At 40.8% G+C, this 21,666-nt stretch overlaps 1 protein-coding gene across 6 annotated transcripts in view; it reads right to left on the bottom strand.

Moving 5' to 3' along the window:
• The window catches only part of CDK19 (cyclin dependent kinase 19), a 134,724-nt gene that overhangs the window by 39,876 nt on the left and 73,182 nt on the right, over positions 1–21,666 (bottom strand). For all 6 annotated transcript variants that reach the window (XM_063124791.1, XM_063124792.1, XM_063124794.1 and 3 more), the window contains one exon: positions 2,292–2,349. In XM_063124791.1, the coding sequence (XP_062980861.1) occupies positions 2,292–2,349 (58 nt within the window). The remainder of the gene's footprint in view (positions 1–2,291; positions 2,350–21,666) is intronic.

Below are 21,666 nucleotides of genomic sequence, written 5' to 3'. Positions count from 1 at the left end.
GTGTGTCTGTCCTGTGTCATCTCCCCTCCTTTTCCCTCCGTGTGTGTGTGTGCGTGTGTGTGTGTCTGTCCTGTGTCATCTCCCCTCCTTTTCCCTCCGTGTGTGTGTGTGTGTGTGTGTGTGTGTGTCCTGTGTCGTCTCCCCTCCTTTTCCCTCCGTGCGTGTGTGTGTGTCCTGTGTCATCTCCCCTCCTTTTCCCTCCGTGTGTGTGTGTGCGTGTGTGTGTGTCTGTCCTGTGTCATCTCCCCTCCTTTTCCCTCCGTGTGTGTGTGTGTGTGTGTGTGTCCTGTGTCGTCTCCCCTCCTTTTCCCTCCGTGCGTGTGTGTGTGTCCTGTGTCATCTCCCCTCCTTTTCCCTCCGTGTGTGTGTGTGTGTGTGTGTGTCCTGTGTCGTCTCCCCTCCTTTTCCCTCCGTGCGTGTGTGTGTGTCCTGTGTCATCTCCCCTCCTTTTCCCTCCGTGTGTGTGTGTGTGTGTGTGTGTGTCCTGTGTCGTCTCCCCTCCTTTTCCCTCCCGGGATCTTCCCAGCCGATGGGCACAGCGCTCAGCGCTGTGGCCAGTCCGCGGCTTTTTGTGGCTACTCGTGAGTAAGCGATTAGCCGCAAAAAGCCACGGAAGTCCCTAGACCTTCCCCAGCTCCGGCCTCAGGCCGGAGCTGGGGAAAAGGCGCGCCATAAGCGAATTCGCTTATGGCGCGTTGGAGAAGGCCTCAGCGCGGCCTGTCTCCGGATTCCCCTGTGCGTCATCTGGACGCACAGCAGGGAAGCCGGGACAGAAGGCGCGCTAAGGCCTCGTCTAGGAAGGCCCCAGATCTGCTTTCTCCAGGAAGGAGTACAGATGACACTACAGCTGAAACTGGGCAATGACACTCATGGCCACTGCAGCCATCTGCCCCTCCAGAAGTACCCCCAAGCTGTAACCTTGGTTTTTATTTCTAATCCTAGATTGGATTGTCTATTGATCAACAGAACCTCCGCCTTGTCTGGACTGGGCAACACCAGCTTCCAGGGACATTCAGCCAGACAGGAGCAGATCCATTGCAAAATTATGTCCACAAATCTCATACTAGCTAAATGTTCCAGAAGGTTACCACGGTCAATGGTACTAAATGCAGCAGAGAGGTAGCAGGAGAGATTCTGTAGTAATTCAAATACCAGCTGTGAATCAATGCAAGCAGACCATCACACTGTATACTGCCTCATCATGGGATACAGCAGATAACTGCAAATGGCTCTGTCCACCATTTTGTAACACACTCTGCCTCAAAGCTATTACTTTGCTACTAGCTCTGGCTGGTCAAGTTCAAGGCTCCAGTAAAATAAAAACTTAATCTTGCAAGCCTTCCTGACCCTGTGATAGAGTACATATTCCTTAGAATGTTGAAATCCAAGAAATGCTTTTTATTGCAGTTTGTTTGATGTTAAGCATATATCGCCTAGTTCACTTAAGCAAGGCAAGCAACAATTGCTTTCAGGCAAATAGCTTGTTAGACTTGCCACCACTCACACACACAAGTACACAGGTTAGTAAAACAAATTAAGGACTGACAATTCTTTTGTACTAATTAGTGAGGAAATACACCAAAATAATAAGCTCACATCCACACAGAGAACTCAAGATTGAGAAATTGGAAAGTTGCACCAGTCTTTCTTATGATTGTCAACGCAAATGTCTATTCCTTCTCATATACTTAGGGGCTGGTTTACATATTTCAGTCACTTCAAACAGCACCCTATTGTTAAAATATAGAGGAGCTTGCTTAGGTTATACATCTGGCTCTTTGAAATATTGCTATGGGTGTTCTATTAACATTACAAATATCTAAGCAGTTCTTAATCTTACATTAGTTTAGATTTGGGCTTGGGTCCAGAGAAAAGTCTGTGGAAGGGGGCAAGCAGAAGATGACTTTCCTATCACCTGGTTCCCCAGCAGCTCCCTCAGTCTCAAGGGTTGGGGGATTTGCTGAATGGGGTGAGTTGTGGTGCAGAAGGAAGGGGGGTCACTGAAAACTTGACAGTGACACCTTCTCTAGGTCAGTTCCCACTTACACATAATTTGCCATAGCCCACCCCATTCAGTAGGGTGCTTTGACCCTTGGGAGAGGCAATTCTGGGGTTATGGGTCTGCTGAGGGAGAAGAAGGTGGGAAAGTCACCTTCCACCGGATCCCTTCTGCAGGTGTTTCTCTGGAAGCAAGTGTGCTCTGTAACTCATGTGTGCTCTAGATGCCCTGAACCCAATTTCTCTTATTGTTAGCAGTTGCATTACTACATAAATATTGTTGAAACACCTACCTATTTTTACTCTTCCTCTTTCAGGACCTTCTCCCATTACCAGAATATTTGCTGGTTTCTGCAAAACAAGGTAAATATTTAAGTCACTAACACTGAATTATATCCTACATACATTAAAAGTTTACAGTCCTTAGATCATGCTCACGTTTCCCTTGGAAAAACTTTAAAAAAATTTGCTGATCCATGAATATTTCAGTTCAAAAGCTATTTTAAAATTATGGAATAATTATGTTTTTAGGAGGTGCCGAAAGGAATACAAAGTTGGCGCCTGCCTGACAGCTTCAAATAACCAAAATAGCCATTCCTTCAAGGTTAACCACAGGACCATAGGTGTTTGAAATGCAGCTTACATGCATCTAAACATATTTTAAGATGAAAACATGTTTACAAATATTTAATGCCACCTGCAGTTGATCAATGCACCCAAGAGATCTTGCACAAATACCATGCATCTCTCAAAACTGTTACCACGAGCTCATCTCCATTTTATACCTACCCTGCCATTTTTTCTCAGTCTTCATCTGATCTGTGATGAGTAGGTGCCAAAAGGTAGCTATCCAGGATAGGGTATATTTGCAAGATTAGTCACCACCTTCTATTGGCATGGAAAAGAGTATCCCAGCTCTTTATACTTTGGGCTAACAGCTCTTGGGCATGACAAACTAAATCCTAATGCAATCACAAGTTAAAAATACCTTAATGCACAAAAATGTTTTAGCCTGTTGCAACGTGGGCACCAGTCAAGTCTTTATAGTGAGTGCATTCCATAATTGGGATGTCATTGCCAAAAAAGGTTTTGGCAGAAGTTCTTAACACATGTGCAGGCTGGTACAGGAAGAGGTGCTCCTCCAGGTATTTGGATCCCAAGTCTTTCAGGGCTTTAAAGGTAAGGATCAGCACCTGAATTTGACCCAGAAGCAAATAGCTAGCCAGTGAGGTTCTTTTAAAACTGGTACAATATGCACTGGCTGATGCAAACAAAATTTCTTCCAAAACAGAAGAAACACTCACTTTCTGAGCCTAAGAACCATAACAAATAACAACAATAAAACAACAAACATGTTGTTTAATCATGCACTTACTAAAAAGATACTAAAAAGATTCCACGTTTGCTACTTGGACTGTGTTGCCTAAGTTTATCATGCTAGCTCTGAACTGCCATTTGGTCTAGTAGACCAGCATTAGGAACATCACAGTTTATATTATATTATATGATATTATATTATATTGTATTATAATATTTATTTGTATCCCACCTTTTGCCCAATACTGGGCCTCAGGGTGGCCTTACAAAGTTTAAAACATACATTGGGGGGAAGTAAAAGAAGAAGAAAACATAGTTTAAAATACACAACAAAATTATAAGACATTAACATAGATGGAGGGCCAGATTATTCTCCAAAGGCCTGCTGGAACAAAAAAGTTTTAGGCTGCCTCCGAAAGCCCATCAAGGAGGGAGCCAGCCTAGCTTCTCCAGGAAGAGAGTTCCAGAGCACTGGAGCAGCCACTGAGAAGGCCCTCTCCCATGTTCCCACCAAGAGCACCTGTGAAGATGGTGGGACTGAAAGAAGGGCTTCTCCAGAAGATCTCAAAGCACGGGCAGGCTCATAAGGGAGAATACAGTCTTTCAGATAACCTGGACCTGAGCCATATACAGTTCCATTTCCTTGAGATATCAAAAAACACTGAACTAGCATACCCCCAAAATCTGTTGTCTGAAAGCATCCTATTATTCATCTATCTTGCAGTATCTTCACCAAGCACAGTTAACAATCAAGCTGGGTTTCCACTTTTCCAAACAAAATGCTTTTGCAGGTTGATTGTAATTTTTAATTTAAAATATAGAAAAACATTGTACGGTCAAATTTCTTAGAACTAGGCATGGTTCTTGTGCCCTCCTCCTTTTATTTCCCGTTGCCTTTGCCCACAGACCTATATGTTCTCAACAAAAGGCCTTTGTCTTTTTTTTTAAAAAAAAAACTCCTTTTAAAACTAGATTTGGGACAGCCCTAGTATAACATCATGTGCTCAGTGACAGTGGAGGAGGGGGAGAAAGTTCATGAGATAAGGAAGTAGAAAAAGAACAGTTTATCAGATGCAAAACTGCAGAAAATATAATTGTGAGATCTGTCAGTGCATACAATAAGTTAACATTTGGTTCAGTAACAATCCAAGAAAGCCTTCCCCAACCTGGTGCCCTCCTGATACTTTGGACTTCAACTCCCATCAACCTCAGCCACCATGGCCAGGGGAAAGTAATTTTGGGAATTGTAGTCCAAAACATCTGGAGGGCACCAGGTTGGAGAAGGCTGCTCTAACACATGGGAACTGTACTTGAGGCACAGATAAGGATATCTCACAGCAATATAAGTTCTTTTGCTTTATAAAAAACACATCAGCACAGCATACGTTTTATTTGTTCCTTTTTTCTCTGAAGAAGAACTCAACAAATGTTACTTGCATGTGATGTTAAAGTAAACAAGTCAGGACATTCTATGATGTTGGATGCTTCGATATTTTTGGTAACAACAGGCTAAAAGGTATGCAGACAATAGACCTATGGCTAAAGTTAGATATTATGAAGAAATTATTCATAAAAACAACATCCATTCTAGGGCAAAAGCAACATTTAGATATCCAACAACATTTCAATCAAAATAAAGGAGCACCTGAAGAAATGGATATCAGCATTTCATTCAAATGAAAACAGCAGCATTCAGTGGCTCCTAATCATCTATCAGACTTTTAAAAGATTTTGGGTGCAATCCTATGCATATTTAGACAGAAAGAAGTCCTACAACTCCCAGCACTCCTCAGCAATTGTAAGAACCTTTTCTGTCAAAACATGCATAGGATTGCGTCCTAATCTGGCCCCATTAACATCTAGGATGACATCCAATGCTGCACAAGTGGGTTTCCATTAGTGCAATGGGATTTTCCCCTCCCCATCCTTTGCCCTGTACCGATGCATCCTCCAAATATGATCAGGAGGGCCCTCCAACTTTCAAAAGCAGATTGTGGGGTGTGCAGGGGGCTACAGAGAAGGAGGGGGAGTTTGTTTGCCAACAGTGTCCATTCTGCTGGCTAACAGACACTGTTGGATTTCATCCCAGGTTAGAAGTCTTATACTGTTAAAACTCAGTTTACTGTGAACAGAACATGCCAGCTATTAAAGAAAATGATAGTCCTGGATCAACCCATGTTTAGTTGCTATAGAAACAAAAAGGTTAGATTTGGAATCTCATGTATAAATTATCAGCAATAAAAACTGAACAAACAGATCCCTGCTGAGAGTGAACTATGGAGTCTGACTGACGCAGTAAAGGTGTAAATGTAGAATGAACAAAGTCAACAATAATAAACTGGAACCATATGCTGCAGGAAAGTGTATATGTTATCATTTAAAACAAATTCCTTGGAGTAGTAAACATGTAACTGATCACGTTTTCTTTCGTCCGGCTAGTGGGTGTAAGACAACTAATATATATCAGAGAAAGAGCCAAAAGTGCTGAGGCTATTATATCATACTCTTGAAGAATAAGAACCATTTGACATCAAACAGAAATCAAACCATAAGAATATTTCTATTGCATGCATCAACGTGGCTCCAATCAACTCCTGAGCATGGACTAGGTCAGAAAGGAGCCAGCAAAAACAAACATAAGTAAAACTGTCTACAGTTTTGAATGAGAGGAACACAACCGATTAAAAGATAAGGGGAACAATGGATGACAGAATGCTAGTATTGAACAACCCTTACTGTTCCCGAGCTTATCTAGGATATAACTCTTTAAAGATATGACATTCCCATGAGAAAAAAAGTTCTGCTCAGGGTAATGCTGCTTTCCATCCACGGTTTTGTTTTGTTTTGTTCTTTAATCCTCCATATCCAAACAAAAACAGATTAACTAGTGGAGCATGACACTAAATTAGAATAATCTATAGTACAATTACTCGCTATCATACATAAAAGACACATGGGTTACTGACTCATTCAATCTAGGGGATATTAAAATCGCTAGGAAATTGAAGAGCAGGAACTTGAAATTTGGATACCTTTTGTCCAAGACATTCCATTTACTTGAAAAATATAAATATGGGACATTTTACTCATTTAATAGTCAAAGCTATGTCTCCCTGTTGCCATGCAACGTGTGCCTGCTGGCAACAGGCAACCATAGGAGGTGTCCCTCTGCAACAAAAGAATGTCATAACAAAGAAACTTTTAAACACCACCCAAGAAGACATAAAAATATCACTAGGGATAAAATGAAACCTTGAAAGCCTCATATCTAATGACATGATCTTGCCCTATCCAATTTCACTCTTCCGTTCTCTCCCATGGATTACACCAAAGGTCTCCAACTTTTTGGGGCCTGTGAGCACAATTGGCATTTAAAAAAATGCCCTGGGCATAATCACAAATTGACCGATGTAGGCGCGGGGGTGGGTGGGTCACAAAAATGATAGGAATGCCCATGTGTATGTTTGTGTGTGCTGTTCACTCTGGTTTCTCTCTCTCTCTCTCTCTGAATCCATTTTTCCCTTCCTTCCTTCCCCCTCTCTTTTCTTGTTTTCCTTCCTTCTTCTCTCTTGCACTATACTTCCTCTCCTTCTCTTTCTGGCTCCTCTCTTTCTTTCCTTCCCTCTTCCGGCCTTCTGTCTCTCTGGCTGTTCTTTGTTCCTTCCTTGTCACTCTCCCCCCCCCCCCCCGCACCACCCACTTTCTCTCTCCCAATCCCCATTATTATTATTATTATTATTATTATTATTATTATTATTATTTATTTATTTATTTATTTATATAGCACCATCAATGTACATGGTGCTGTACAGAGTAAAACAGTAAATAGCAAGGCCCTGCCGCATAGGCTTACAATCTAATAAAATCATAGTAAAACAATAAGGAGGGGAAGAGAATGCCAACAGGCACAGGGTAGGGTAAGCAGGCACAGGGTAGGGTAAAACTAACAGTATAAAGTCCGCACAACATCAAGTTTTAAAAGCTTTAGGAAAAAGAAAAGTTTTTAGTTGAGCTTTAAAAGCTGCGATTGAACTTGTAGTTCTCAAATGTTCTGGAAGAGCGTTCCAGGCGTAAGGGGCAGCAGAAGAAAATGGACGAAGCCGAGCAAGGGAAGTAGAGGCCCTTGGGCAGGCGAGAAACTGAATGCAATTTCTCCATTCATTTGCATGAGAAATTGTCCCCTGTCAAAAAATCAGTTGGGGTGGGTGGGGGTGGCAGCGAAATCCACTTCCCACCAAGGACCCTATTGATGGGAGGTGGACTCCCCACCCTGGTACATGCAAATGCAGTAATCATCCTGGCCTGTGTGTGCAATGGTGCCCATGGATGTTGTGTTAGGGCCCCTCGGTTACACAAATGGCGTTTATCTAAAATTGCTGTACCTATTTCTAAGTCCACATCACCACTATTTGGGGTGGATGCCATTGTCTTTAATATGTTCAGGAATTTATTTATTTATTTATTACATTTCTATACTGCCCAATAGCCGGAGCTCTCTGGGCGGTTCACAAAAATTAAAAACATTCATAATATAAAACAACAGTATAAAACCATAATATAAAATAAAATAAAAAAGCTCAACCAGATAAAAACAGCAGCAATGCAAAATTACAAATTTAAAACACCATGTTAAAATGTATTTATAGATTGTTAAAATGTTGGGAGAATAAAAAGGTCTTCACCTGGCGTCTAAAAGCATATAATGTAGGTGCCAAGCGAACCTCCTTAGGGAGCTCATTCCACAGCCGGGGTGCCACAGCAGAGAAGGCCCTCCTCCTGGTAGCCACCTGCCTCACTTCCTTTGGCAGGGGCTCACGGAGAAGGACCCCTGAAGATGACCTTAGGCAGGTACATATGGGAGGAGGCGTTCCTTCAGATAACCTGGCCCCAAGCCGTTTACGGCTTTAAATGTTAATATCAGCACTTTAAATCGGACCCGGACCTGGACTGGCGTAATGTGGTCTCGTCGGCCAGTCCCTGTTAGTAAGCGTACTGCCCTGTTTTGTACCAGTTGAAGTTTCCGGACCGTTTTCAAAGGCAGCCCCACGTATAACGCATTGCAAGGAATGTGTTGATTTTATACAAAGGATTTCAAGATGTTAACCTTTCCCTATTGGCTTTGTAAACCATGCAAAATACCCCACATATGTTCTGTGACTGCAACCATAGTGATACTCAGTAGCTATTGTCACTTTCAGATAATCTGGGCTACTGAGACCACACTACCTGAGGAAAATGGGAGTGAAACTTAAGCATAGACAAACATATATAGGAAATATTGCCTAGTTCTTGTTTTGTTTTTTTAACAGGTGTAGTATAATCCATATTTTTTTAAACTGAGAGCCAGTATTACCCTCAAAAAACAGTTCAAGTATGTGACTACTCAAAAGCTCATATGCAACCCTATCCCACTTGAAAACTCCCTTTGGAATTGACGTTTTTAAATTGTTAATTTGTGCTTTTCTTTTTGTTGTTATCCACTTTCAGCTTTAGTTGAGTCAAGGCATGATATATATTTTAAAAAATAAGGGCCCAATCCTATTGGGATTCCCATCAACGTCTGAACTTGGAGGCTGACAGGAATCCTTTGCAGAGCAGAGGCAATCTTTGCCTCCGTGCTCCCCCAGTCTGTATTTTGGCTAGATGGGTGTTTTCACCCATCTAGCTGAGGCATTACATTGGGGAGGGAGAGATGAAGCCTGGGAAGGATTGGGGATATGGCATAAGCCGTTCCCTCCCTTCCCACCGGCACGCCCTCCTTTGTGACCCTGCATTTGTGAGCTCGTGGAGGCGGCTGGCTGCAAGGGGGGAGATGCACGGAGCTCAGACTCCTGTGTCCGAAGGTCAGAGTGCTGTTTCTGGCCTTGGATCTAGGAATCTAAAACATCCTATCACACACACACGCTGTCCAGAGGCTATACGATTGCTCTCTACAATATTTAAAAAAAAAACAAATGAAAAGGGACAGAACACTGAAGAAGAGTTAGAGCTATTAAATTCAAGAAGGACTAAATTCAACTATGATCTGGGTTAAAGCTGAAGAATTCACAATTTGCACTTTTCTACTGTCAATGATTACTAGGCATTGGAGAAGTGAAATTTCAGCTGAAGCTCAAAGTTTGCCCCAGACCCTTGATCAAATAGTAAATACATAACCACAATTGTGAGCTATGTATGGACAACCTGATTAGGACAGCCCTTAGTGTGGAAAACAACTTGAGTGCTAACTTTGCCCTAGTAATTTGCATATGGATGGTTCAAAAGCCATGGATCAATCACAGAAGCCATGTGAGTATGTCGACAGCTTGCTAGCAGCTGGAATACCTAACAATAGGTGGATAATTTTTGGGGAATGTGGGATCAAAGTGAAATTGTAAAACATTTGGAAATGGCAGGCATAATTGGAGTGGATTAAAACCATGTAGCACAATTTCACATTTGTCAGACCAAAAAACAAAACAAAAACCAATTCTTGAAACTGCCATACCCAATATCTCCTCCACACTCAATGAAAACCCCCCAATAACTATCAGGAATGATGGCAAATAATGTGAACATGCAGTGTTTTTATCTTACGTGAACCGCCCAGAGAGCTTCAGCTATGGGGCGGTATACAAATACAATAAATAAATATTAGCTGTGATACTAATAAACATCCCACACGTTGAGCCTATATAAGAACTCTAAAATATATGGGATTGCATTGAACGGTGGCTTTGGGCTAGCGGAAAACACTTTTGCTTGTGCAAGCTGGAGCACCTGATCGATACCCCCTACCACTGCAGCTTTCTGAAAAGCTGCTCCTGAGGTTTGGTTAATCTCTGGAACAGTATGAGACGTAGCATGAATGGCTGCAATGGATAGGGAAAGAATCAGAATCAATGCCTCACTTTTCTCTTTAGCAAATAGGAAATCAACCAGGAAAGGGTTAAATGATCCTCCAACTCAGAAAGAAAGGACAACTAAACTTAAGTCACCAGAGATCAAACCTTCCCAACACTTGGGTTTCACTTCAGGGTCTAAATCAAAACAAAAACAAACTTAAAGAGGAACAGGCACCAACCTGCAACAGTGAAACACATATAGAAAAAAACCTAATAGAAAACAGGCCCAAGAGAAGAACCCCAGATGTTCCCTGCCCTAACAAACTAGGAGTGCTGTTCCAACACTGCCCTCATAGTGTTCTGTCTGCCTGATTTCCTACCTAATAAACAAAAAGAAATTTTCAGCAAGACCAATTTCCCTTTCTCATTCAGTGGTTGGACCTCTGGCAGGAAAAGGATGTACTACAGCAGCTGCACATCTCAAGGTGCGAAGTAAATGGCCAGACTCCTGCATGCTGGTATTTATACACCTGTGCACACCAAATGCAATAGGGGCAAAGATGTACGTTTTGTAGGGTCTCACGAAAGTAGACAGATGCAATTTATTGCCTTTCAAATATCCTCAACTGGAGAACTGGTGTGAAGAGCTACAGAAACAACTACCTCTTGAAGGGAGTGGGTTCTGAATGCTACAGGAAGCATAGTACCATTGGAATGATAGGGCAGGCCTATACACACCCAGAATTATGTTCTAATCATGTCGATCCAAAAGCTAAGAGCTTAGACATCCTGTCTATATAAAGAGCATTTCTGACTGCCTGAGCTATTTGGCTTTCCTGAAGTACACTCTTAAAGCCATGTGTACAAGTTTATTCCACTGTTTCGCCTTCCGGGGTAAGAGCTTGTGACAGAAATAGGTAAGAACAAGCTCTTGCAAGCAATGAAAGGCAGTGTTAATCTTATGAATAACACCCACTTCTCATTATTGCTGGGCAGACATAATGGCAACTGAGTCTGCCATTTCCCAGGTAACAGAAGAGAACAGATTTTGCAAACTCAAAATGAGTCTTAGTGAGTGCTTTCAAAATCAACAAAAGATCCCAGTAACCTACATATTAGGGCGCCAAGAGACATCCTGAAGGAAACATTTAATGTGAGATGCCTTGGATATGGACTACTTGCCGTGTGTGTGTCGTCGTCCCCAAATTCTGTCTAAGGCCACTCACTGACTATTTTCTCAAGAAGTTAGGATGAAGCCTTGGTCTAGCCCCTCTTTTAAGAAGTCCACCATCTCAGCAACTCCCGCAGTTATAGAGCAATGTTTCCTCCCGATTTACCATCTGTGGAAGGCCTTCCAGACAGTGTCATACATTTTGTTTGTCAACTACTTATGAGAAGAAATAATGGTTGTCATAATCTTTGGCATGCAAGTATTCGAAGTTAATTAGCATTGATCAATCTTTGGTGACCAGCTGGAACAATTTTGGATCTGGATGAAGAATCCATTCTTGGAAAACCAGTTCTTTGTATGTTTTATTATGATTTTATTAGAATGTAAGCCTATGCGGCAGGGTCTTGCTATTTACTGTTTTACTCTGTATAGCACCATGTACATTCATGGTGCTATATAAATAAATAAATAAATAAATAAATAAATAAATAAATAAATAATAGTATGGTAGATATTCTAAGTGTCCTCTGATCTGCAGCCAGCAATTCCAACAACCAAGGCCTCAACTTTGAGAAAGGGTCAACTTGAATAATTTCAAATTGAGTAGACTTGATCTTCCCAAGAACCCTGAAAAGACTTCAGACTTGAGCAAATGCCTTGGTTCCCTCAAGAACAGGAAACCACATAGCACAGCTGTTGTTTCTGCCTTTACATCCAGAAATCTGGAGAAGAGTGGTCCATCTTGGTATCAAGGCTAGAAGCAAAGAGATCCAGCATTGAGGTGCCCAAGTAACTGGTGATCACTGAGAACACCCTTCATTCATGTTCTACTTGTTCTCCAGGTGTTATCTACTTAACAAATTCACTTGTGCACCAAGGTCTCCCTGCAGATGCTCATCTTACATATATGTCAGATTGCTCCTTGCTCAGTAGAAAATGATGTCCTGTAGTGTGGGGCTTTGATCTGCTTCCCACCCTCTGATAGTTGATGTGAGCCTTGGCAGTTATTTATTTAAATGTTAAAACATTTGCATCCCACCCATATCACTAGGATCTCAGGGCAGAGTACAGATAAAATTATACAATATAAAACAACAAATATACACAGCGAAAAACAAATTAAATCACTAATCAAGCTAAAACCAGTTTAGAATTTAAAAGCAGTAAAACAATTAAAACAGTTAAAACAATGCGCAAGCTTGGTGAATTTAACCATTAAAGACTTTGTTAAAAAGCTATGTTTTTACTTGGCGCCAAAATAAAGTCAGCATTGGTGCCAGTCAGGCCTCCAAAGAGACGGCATTCCACAGTCGGGGTGCCACAACAGAGAAAGCCCTCTCCCATGTCCCACCATAGCATATGTCTTGTTTTGATGGGATACAGAGGAGGGCTCCTCCAACAGATCTCAAATCTCAGGCAGGCATATATAGGGAGAGGCGCTCCCTCAAGTATCAAGGTCCCAAGCCACTTAGGGCTTTAAACGTCATTACCAACACCTTGAATTCTGACCGGAAGCGTAAAGGCAGCCGGTGCAATTCCTTTAAGACCAGTGGTATGTGGTCTCTGTAAGATGTACCTGTCAGCAGTCTAGCTTCTGCATTTTGCACTAGCTGCAACTTCCAAATCTTCAAGGGCAGCCCCACATAAAGTGCATTGCAGTAATCTAATCGGGAAGTTACCACTGCATGCACTACTGTGGCTAGGTTGTCTCTGTCCAGGAAAGGCCGTAGCTGGTGGATTAGCTGAAGCTGGCCCCAAGTACTCCAGGCCATGGAGTCCACCTGGACCTCCAATGACAAGGATAGATCTAGTTATGTGTCAGTGCATATCAGGACATGAGTATCTGGAATCCTGTGAGAGAAAGCTTGCCAATCAATTAGCTCTTTGGCTCCTGGAGATTTCATATATCCCATGCTACAAATTCCTGGCACTGCCCATCTCCCAACCTGATAGGCCTGCATTTATCATGGTTTGGAACCTGGGGTTACCTTCAGTGGAACTCAGTGGAACTGTTTCTGCTGGTGTAGCAGGTTGGAGAATGTAAAATGTTTGGAACAATTGTCACCTGGTTTGAGAGTCTCAGATAGGGTTGATTCAATTTAAATCAAATTGATTTCAATCATGATTTCAATTGCTTCTCTGTAAGACTCACTTTAATTTAAACCACAGTTTAAATCACTAGAAAGATTCTACAGTTTCCCTTCTATAGTGGAGGATACATGCAGTAGAAGTTTCCACAGAAGTCAGGTTTGCATGAATATGTTCTCTTCACTTTTGGTTTATTTATTATTTCCCTCTCCTATCCCTTGCATTTATAACCAGACTCCTCATCTTTGTTTAGATCTACTCCATCTCCCCAAATTCTCTATTCAATATCTTGCACTTAGAGAGAGGCAAGGCTGAGAGAGAGAGAGAGAGAGAGAGAATGCACTTCTGTACATCACCAGCAGTCCAGAATAGGACTGCTTTTTAAAAGAGATATTTAAAAGATGGGAGATCTGATAACTAATCAGGGTGCTTCCAGACAGAAGGCTCCTAGCACTACCAATCAAAAACCATTGTGTAGCTATTCCATCTTCCTCCTATTTCTGGTTAAAAAATAAGATGGAAGAAGCAGTGGGAATACCAAGGAGGATTACAAATGGAAGACAATGTCATCTGGACTCCCTGTAAAATTCTGTGATTGAGGTAACTCTGTTGCACAATGAAAGCCATGTCCAGACCCACCCTTTGTCTAGTTTGGTTCTTACTTGAAAGTAGCTGATCCCATAAACCCTTACTGGGCAAACAGCAGCATGAGGAAAGGGATTTATACTAGGAAACTAATAAGAGGGTAAAATTAAACTCTGCCCTCAGTGCTGTGATCCTGATCCAATTTCAGTGAGGGGGGCAATGTGGTCCTTTGTAAAATAAATTTTAAAAGACAATTCCAGTCACAAATCTCCAACTGTTATGTTTGGCCCTTATTTTATTTATTACATTTTTATAGTGCCCATCAGCTGAAGCTCTCTGGGCATTGCACAATTAAAATCCATAAAATACAAGTATAAATTTTAAACATTAAAAGTTTAAAAGGCAATATAAAACCAGCTACATTAAAGACCAGGGAAAGCCTGTGTAAAAAGGTATGTCTTCAGGAGATGTTTAAAATATATGCTTTCCACCTCCTGAACCACACGAGGGAGGGTCCTCCAGAGGGTGGGTGCCACCACAGAGAAGGCCCGCTGCCGAGGTTCTTCATGGCGGCACTCTGTTTATCTCGGAATGGCCAGTAGGTCCTCCTCTGAGGATCATAGTTGTCTTCTGCGTGTATATAAGGGAAGGCGGTCTCCTAGGTATCCTGGTCTTGTATGTGGCTCGGTAGATAGCACGCAGCCTGTGCAGTTCTTTTAATACAGGTTTTATATGAGCAGAGCTAGGTGTCTCCGTGAGCACCCTAGCTGCTGCGTTCTGCACTAGCTGCAGCTTCCAAATCACAAACATGGGTAGCCTTAGTGCCGTTAAATTTAAAAACCCACATTTATTAAGGTGTGATGATACTTTTTAGATATTTTGGTGTGTATATCTAACAGGAGTAATAGCACAGGGAAGTTCTCTTCCCTCCCAACCACCCTCCCATTTTATTAAAATGCTGAGAAAGCATGAAAGTATTTTCTAAGTTATAATAGCTGGAAATATATGTGATGGTTAAAATATAACATTTAACTGCACATCTGACTGAACTTGGTGGCTTTAGGCTAACTGAAGCATGCTTAAAACTTCAAATGAAGTAGAAGGCTTGAGGGGGAGCAGGAAGGAGAAGGGCAAGAATGTGACCCAGCTATTTATAGAGAGAGGTTAGTTTGCCGAATTCTTGCTTTTTAGTCTCTCCCTGGGTGGAGTTGGGAATACTTCAAGGGAAGCTTGTTATGGGGAAGAAAAGAGGTAAACAACAAAATCAGCTGTTTATTCCCCTCACAAACAACAGTATGTAGTAATTGTTCTGTGTGGTGTTTTTTTAAAAAGAGTAAGCAGAAGTTTTAGTTCAATCAGATCAAGGATTTCAAATTTTGATTGTGGATTTCAGACTTTAAAAAAAGGTATACAATAGTACCACTATACTTGGCTAATAATGGTGATATTTATTCACCATCTGCATGCACATGCTGTTCTGAATAGCAAATCGTTAAAAGACACAATCAGCAACACTATGTAAGAGTATAACTCTAAAAATGCACATTAAAAATGTTCCCTCAAGGACCTATTGTATCTAGAAGTTATAAACAATGTTCATAAAATGATTACAAACTAAATCTCAATGTAGTACCAAGGACAAAGCCAAGAGATTAACATAGTTTTCTTGTCCTACTGTGGATACGATGTTTTACCTCAGGACTGTGAAAAGAAGGGAAACAGCTCCACAGTATCAGCAAGAGTGGAATGAACATGAGGTAGTAAACTAAAATGAGTCCTACTGAGCTACAGTGACAAAACACTTCGTTTAAATGAAAGTTTCTGATGATATGTGGATATCCAAATCTATAACAAAAGCTGTCATGAGCTACTTTCACTTCAGGAACAACTCTACACAGTCTTGTACAAACTCTAGTTACAGCTTTGTACTTATCAGCTATACTTATCAGCTTTTAAAGCAACATGGTGCCTTTATACAACAGCCTCAGGCTCCTCTTACATCAGGAGCTGTACTTGGGGATGGGACTAAAGAGCAAGCCAAGATCAAAGGACAAACCAGGAATCAGGACCAAAGAGCAAATCAAGTCAGGACTGAAAGTAAGAATACACCGAAACTCTCAAAGACTGTGTTGCTCAAGGCTCAACTGGAACAGAAAGCCCTTATTTCTCAGTTCAGCCTCAGTACAGAGTTTCGGGGTATGTCCCTGCCTAAGTAGTTGGTGACTGCCCCACCATATGCGGCAGCCACACACAGATCCCAAGAGTTGCAGCAGCTCCCAACATCTCAACCGTAGGCAGCAGGCTACTGCTCAGCCCTAATATCCATAATAAACATCAGATGTCCTTCCCCAAAATCATAGTTCCAGGACTTCATAACTGTAATTCCAAATATTGTTGATGCCATTGAATGCCACATCCAAAAATTCTTCACCCACACTGTCAGGCTATCTAGACAGCACATAATGGCCATAGTTCTTGCACTAGGCAGGCAAATTACCATAAATTCAACAAGCGTGCAACAATGCATCTCTCTCTCCCATTTTAACAGGTTTGGGCAACTTATGTCCCTCCAGCTGTTTTAGCCTACAACTCCTGTCAGCCCAAGCCAACATAGCCAATGTTGGCTTGGGCTGACAGGATGGTGAGGCATCATGGGAGTTGGTGATCATCATGCCTCATCATGGGTGAGGCATCATGGGAGTTGTAGGCCAAAACATCTGTAAGGCCATCAGTTGCTCTCCCCTGTACAAGTTCACTATCCCTATCCACCCTCCTCCAGAAATATACATGCTCAGCATTAGATGATAAAGACGCATCTCCTGAAAAGTGGGTCCCTTTTAAGGGCTTCTTTCCCATTTGCCTAGTATGATGCCTTCCTGCTCTTAATTTCCGCAACAGTCTCCCCCTAAGGTCCAAATGACATGTTACATTAAATGCATATCCACATTTATATGCATGTGTTTTTAAAGTAGTAGGTGAAAGTGTGGTTTAACTCTTCCCTTACTCTATGGTCCTGATGAACATCCCCCCTATGCCCACCCTGACGCAAAAAGAAATCTATTTCCCCTGAAAAAGATTCTCCTATTGTTGCCAGATTTGGGGGAGGAGGAGAGATGGCAGCTATTTAATAAATAAATACACAAATATGAATGCGCTTAGTGGACACTCATGGATAATCAGTTCACAAATCTCATGCTGTCACTGTCACACAAATCAGATAATCCATCCCAGTGGAAACATTCAGCATCATATTCTCAAGTTTGATATTAATCAGTTTCAAACTCCTGAGATCAGCAGCCCAGAGACACTGCTCCTTTCTCCATGGTAGCAAAATTAGTGTCATGGTCCCCATGAGGCAAGACAGGTTTCCTAGTAGCACTTGCTTCCTGTGTGAGATACACAACATCATGGTATAATTGTCTTCCTTATAAATCTAGTGAACTACAGCAATCCAGTTTGTTCTCATGTTCCAAAATGGCCATTGACATCTGAAATAGGGCACAATAAGGGTGATAACACTCAACCACAAAAATTCACTTAGAAATGTAAAATAGACGCAATATATTAGAGATATAAGTGATATATACAACATATATACAGTTTGTAATCAATCTACAGAACAACTTCTCCTAGCTGGTACATATTCTTAAATCCCTTTAAACAAATCCAACAGTGCAAAACCTCCACAATAACAATTAATAAAGAAAAACAGAAACAGAAAAAATGTCCAATGTCACCAGCACTGAAGTTCACAGTAGCATTTTACGTTTTTACAAAACTGCCTAAGAGCAATTTTTTTAAATAAATAGCTCAGGAGTATATCACTCTACACATGCACAAAGACAGGCGTCTAGATGACATTCATAAGATGTCTATCAAATATTCACAATGAAGCATCTAATAAATAGGGCATCTATTAAACATTCATGATAAGGCATCTAATAAATTCATTAATAAGGCGTGTTATCACCCTTATTGTGCCTTGTTAATTTCAACCACAGCCTTCTATCTACTTTCTCTTAAACATCTGAAATATCCAGAACAGATGAGAAGTTAGTAGCCATCAAGGATATTTCATTCTCTCAATGCAGAATGTTGGATTGGTCAGGACCAGAATAACATGCACCAGACTTGCCTTCCTTCAACTTTATGGTGTCTCCCAAAGGGGCACAGCATGACCATGAATACTTTCATAGCTCTCCACTCCTGGAGCACAACTTAAAGCTATGGACTGTTTTCAAAACAAGCAGATAGCTGTCAACACTCTAGTGGCAGTTATGCACTGGCTCCTGGTCCAAATGTCTGGTAAAACGTGCACCAGGTTTCTGGCCCTGAACTGCAAGTGTTGGTGCATCTTGGTAACCATGATTGCTAACACTGCAGGAGCAGCACTCCTAGAAAAGGACTGGCATGATGAAATTGACCAGGGACATCAAGTTCTCTGAATGCCAAGAAGCCAACATCCTTTACATGGATTTAGAAAATCATGATAAACAACAGTATGAAAGCACTGGCTCAGGTTAAGACTCAGGACAATAGCTTCGGAAGAAGCCAGAACTGCTTTCTCTCTTTCCATGGTTAACTGTAGAAATTGAGGCAAATGCAGGAATCAATGGCCTGGGTGTAAAAACATGGAAAGGTAGCGAACTGTTGTCAGACACAGTTGTACTTAAAAATAATAAAGACAGAACAGTTATACCATATGTGAAATAGCATTCTAAATCTTGATGAAATTGGAGATAATTTGAGCCAACTTTGCGTATCTGGATCAAGAATGTTATCAGTATTATTGAGAATACACCCCTCTTTTTTCAAAACATTTCGTAGTATATAGTTTAAATTAATTATTACATTTCTGTACCACTCATTAGCCAAAACTCTCTGGGAAGTTTGCAAGACAAAGCTTAAAACCATAAAATACAATAACACAATAAAACATAATATAAAACCATAAGTTTAAATAAAATAAAATTAAAGTAGTAATCAAGATAAAAGCCAGTAACAGTGCAATGATCTAAAAAACGCACTAACACAAATTTTAAAACTGAAGGGCTAAAGAGCCGGAGAAAATAAAAAGGTCTTCACCTGGTGCTGAAAAGACCACAATGATGGCCACTAGTAAGCCTCGCTGGGGAGTTCATTCCACAACTGGGGTGCAACCACTCAAAAGACCCTGTCCTTAGAAGTCACTCACCTCATCTCATTCATCAGGAGCACCTGAAGAAGGCCTCTGAGGATGCTCATAGGGTCCGGGCAAGTATATATGGAAGGAGATGGTCCCAATATAATTCTCCATTTGAAATATTGATATTATCTATATTACAGATAGCATTGTGAAAGACAAAACAAAAATATTCTAGGGTACATTCAGAAGAACTATTATTTCCATTTATTTGTAGCTGTAAGGAAATCCACGAGTACCATTTCATTTTTATGTCATGTGTGTGATTTTCTACTGATAATAGGTTTCATCATTGTACACTTACATCCAACTATTTACAAAGCCAATAAAGACTGAAAAAGCAAACACTAATAACTTCTTGTTTCATTCCATTTATGGAATGAAGACAGCTTTCCAAGTTAAAATAACTTGGAAAATTAAACAGCATAAACCACAGGCACTGAGGGTATTATAATTGCAAACATAAATGCATTTCCTTTGGCTTTATACTGAATGAATATCTTCTAATTTCTTCATGAAGAGTGAAGGTTATTAAAATTATAACAATTCTCTTGACACTTCAAATACTATAATTCTATCTGAATTATAATTCTGTTTGAATTATAATCATAAAAAGGTATTTTTCTAAGCTCTCCGGGAATAATCCCTTCCAGTGTGAAATTTATTTTTCTTTTTGTTGGAAGTAAAATGCCATGAAACCAGTATAACACAGAGCAGTGATTTTCTTCTTCATAACAGCTGCTGAAGTTTGCCAAGTAGCAGTAGAGGCATTCAGCTACTTATTTAGAAGTTGACAGGCAGGCAAAGACCAAGCATTCCAGTGAAGTATCAACAAAGAAATCAGACAGTTAATTATTGTAATTGCTTAAAGCTTGGCTTCATTTATCTCATGTTTATGTCTGCACCATATTGAGTTACAGATGTGAAGTTTATACACCCAAATGATTACTACAATTGCCTGCATATTAACAAACATGAACAATGATGAAAAATTAACATTTTCATAGAGGGCAATGGCTAAGGACTAGTAGTTGAGTTTTGAGAAATAATGGTACACTATTAACTGTCTAGCTACAAGAGATACAAATATTTTGTTTGCAACTAGTACAATTCTCCCCATCCACTAGCATGATTTTTGTGAACCGCCCAGAGAGCTCCGGCTATTGGCCGGTATAAAAATGTAATTAATAAATAAATAAATAAATAAATAAATAAATAATAGCTATAGAGCTCTTGTATGCAACATGGTAGTGCAACTATCACAGAATGTTATTGTGTAGTGACTTTGACATGACAAGAGACTGCTCTCACACATAAATCAATATAAGAGAGCTATTTTACTCTACTACATGAGGAAAGTCAGAACTGGAGAAAAGTCCTTAGTACTGTGCCAACATTAATTAAGTTTTTAATGGTGCTTTTGTTTCTTTGGTGGAAATGCACTTGTTCCCATTCCACAAAGCACCAAAGAACACACCTGCCAGTTAAGCTCAAGGTCCAGTTTTTCCTGGTAGCTTCATAGTGGTATGTAAGGTATCTCTCTTGCCTGAGTCAGGTAACCTGGAATGGCTGCATCAGGTGCTAATATATCTATATTTCTTTACTTGAAAGCCTTGTAATATAAGTGCCAACCCAGGAAGCCCCTGCAGAACTCTTTATCATCTAGGGTTATTCACCCTTGAAATTGACCTGAGAGAGAACAACATTCTCTAACTGCATCACAAAATGTGTGAAGACTCTTACACTAAATTACACGACTTGTCTATCTAGAACAATACTGTCTACTCTGACTGGTAGCAACTCTGCAAAGGCTCCAGCATTATATCTGAATTCCTTTTGAGCAGAATGAACTTGGGACCTAATGCATGTAAAGCAAGTACTCTAACCACTAAGCTGTAGATCTTCCCAAAACATAGGTACTTAATCTCCCACCCAACCCCAGTAAAGCCATAGGTCATGAAGTAATGTTCTGCAACTATATTTTTGATATGGAAATGTGAAGAAACAATACTTTGAAACTACTCGAAACTGAATCCGTTCTGAAATAAACAATTTAAGGATCCTTGCAGTTGGATACTGCAGTGAATCTAAGAATATAAGAAGATCCATGGATCAGATCAATGATCTATCTAGTCTATCTGTTCACACAGTGGCCAACCAGATGCCGATGGGAGACCCACAAAGTGGACATGAGTGCAACATCACCCTCCCACCCATGCCCCCTAGCAACTATTGTACCTAGGCTTGCTCCCTCTGATACTGGGGGTAGCATAGAGCCATCAGGACTGATAGCTATTAATAGTCTTCTCCAGGAATTTGTCTAACCTCCTTTTAAAGCCAGCCAAATTAGTGGCCATCACTATATCTTGCAGTAGTGAATTCCATAGTTTGACTAAGCATTGTGTAAAGAAGTACTTCCTTTTTTCTGTCCTGAATTTCTTACCAATCAGCTTCGTAGGTTAACCCCGGGTTCTAGTATTATGAGACAGGAAGAAAAATGT

Source organism: Elgaria multicarinata, chromosome 4 (genome assembly GCF_023053635.1).
Source record: "Elgaria multicarinata webbii isolate HBS135686 ecotype San Diego chromosome 4, rElgMul1.1.pri, whole genome shotgun sequence".
NCBI classification, from domain to species: domain Eukaryota; kingdom Metazoa; phylum Chordata; class Lepidosauria; order Squamata; family Anguidae; genus Elgaria; species Elgaria multicarinata.
Note: the sequence above shows the minus strand (reverse complement) of the source record. Positions and strands in the feature narration are given on the sequence as shown.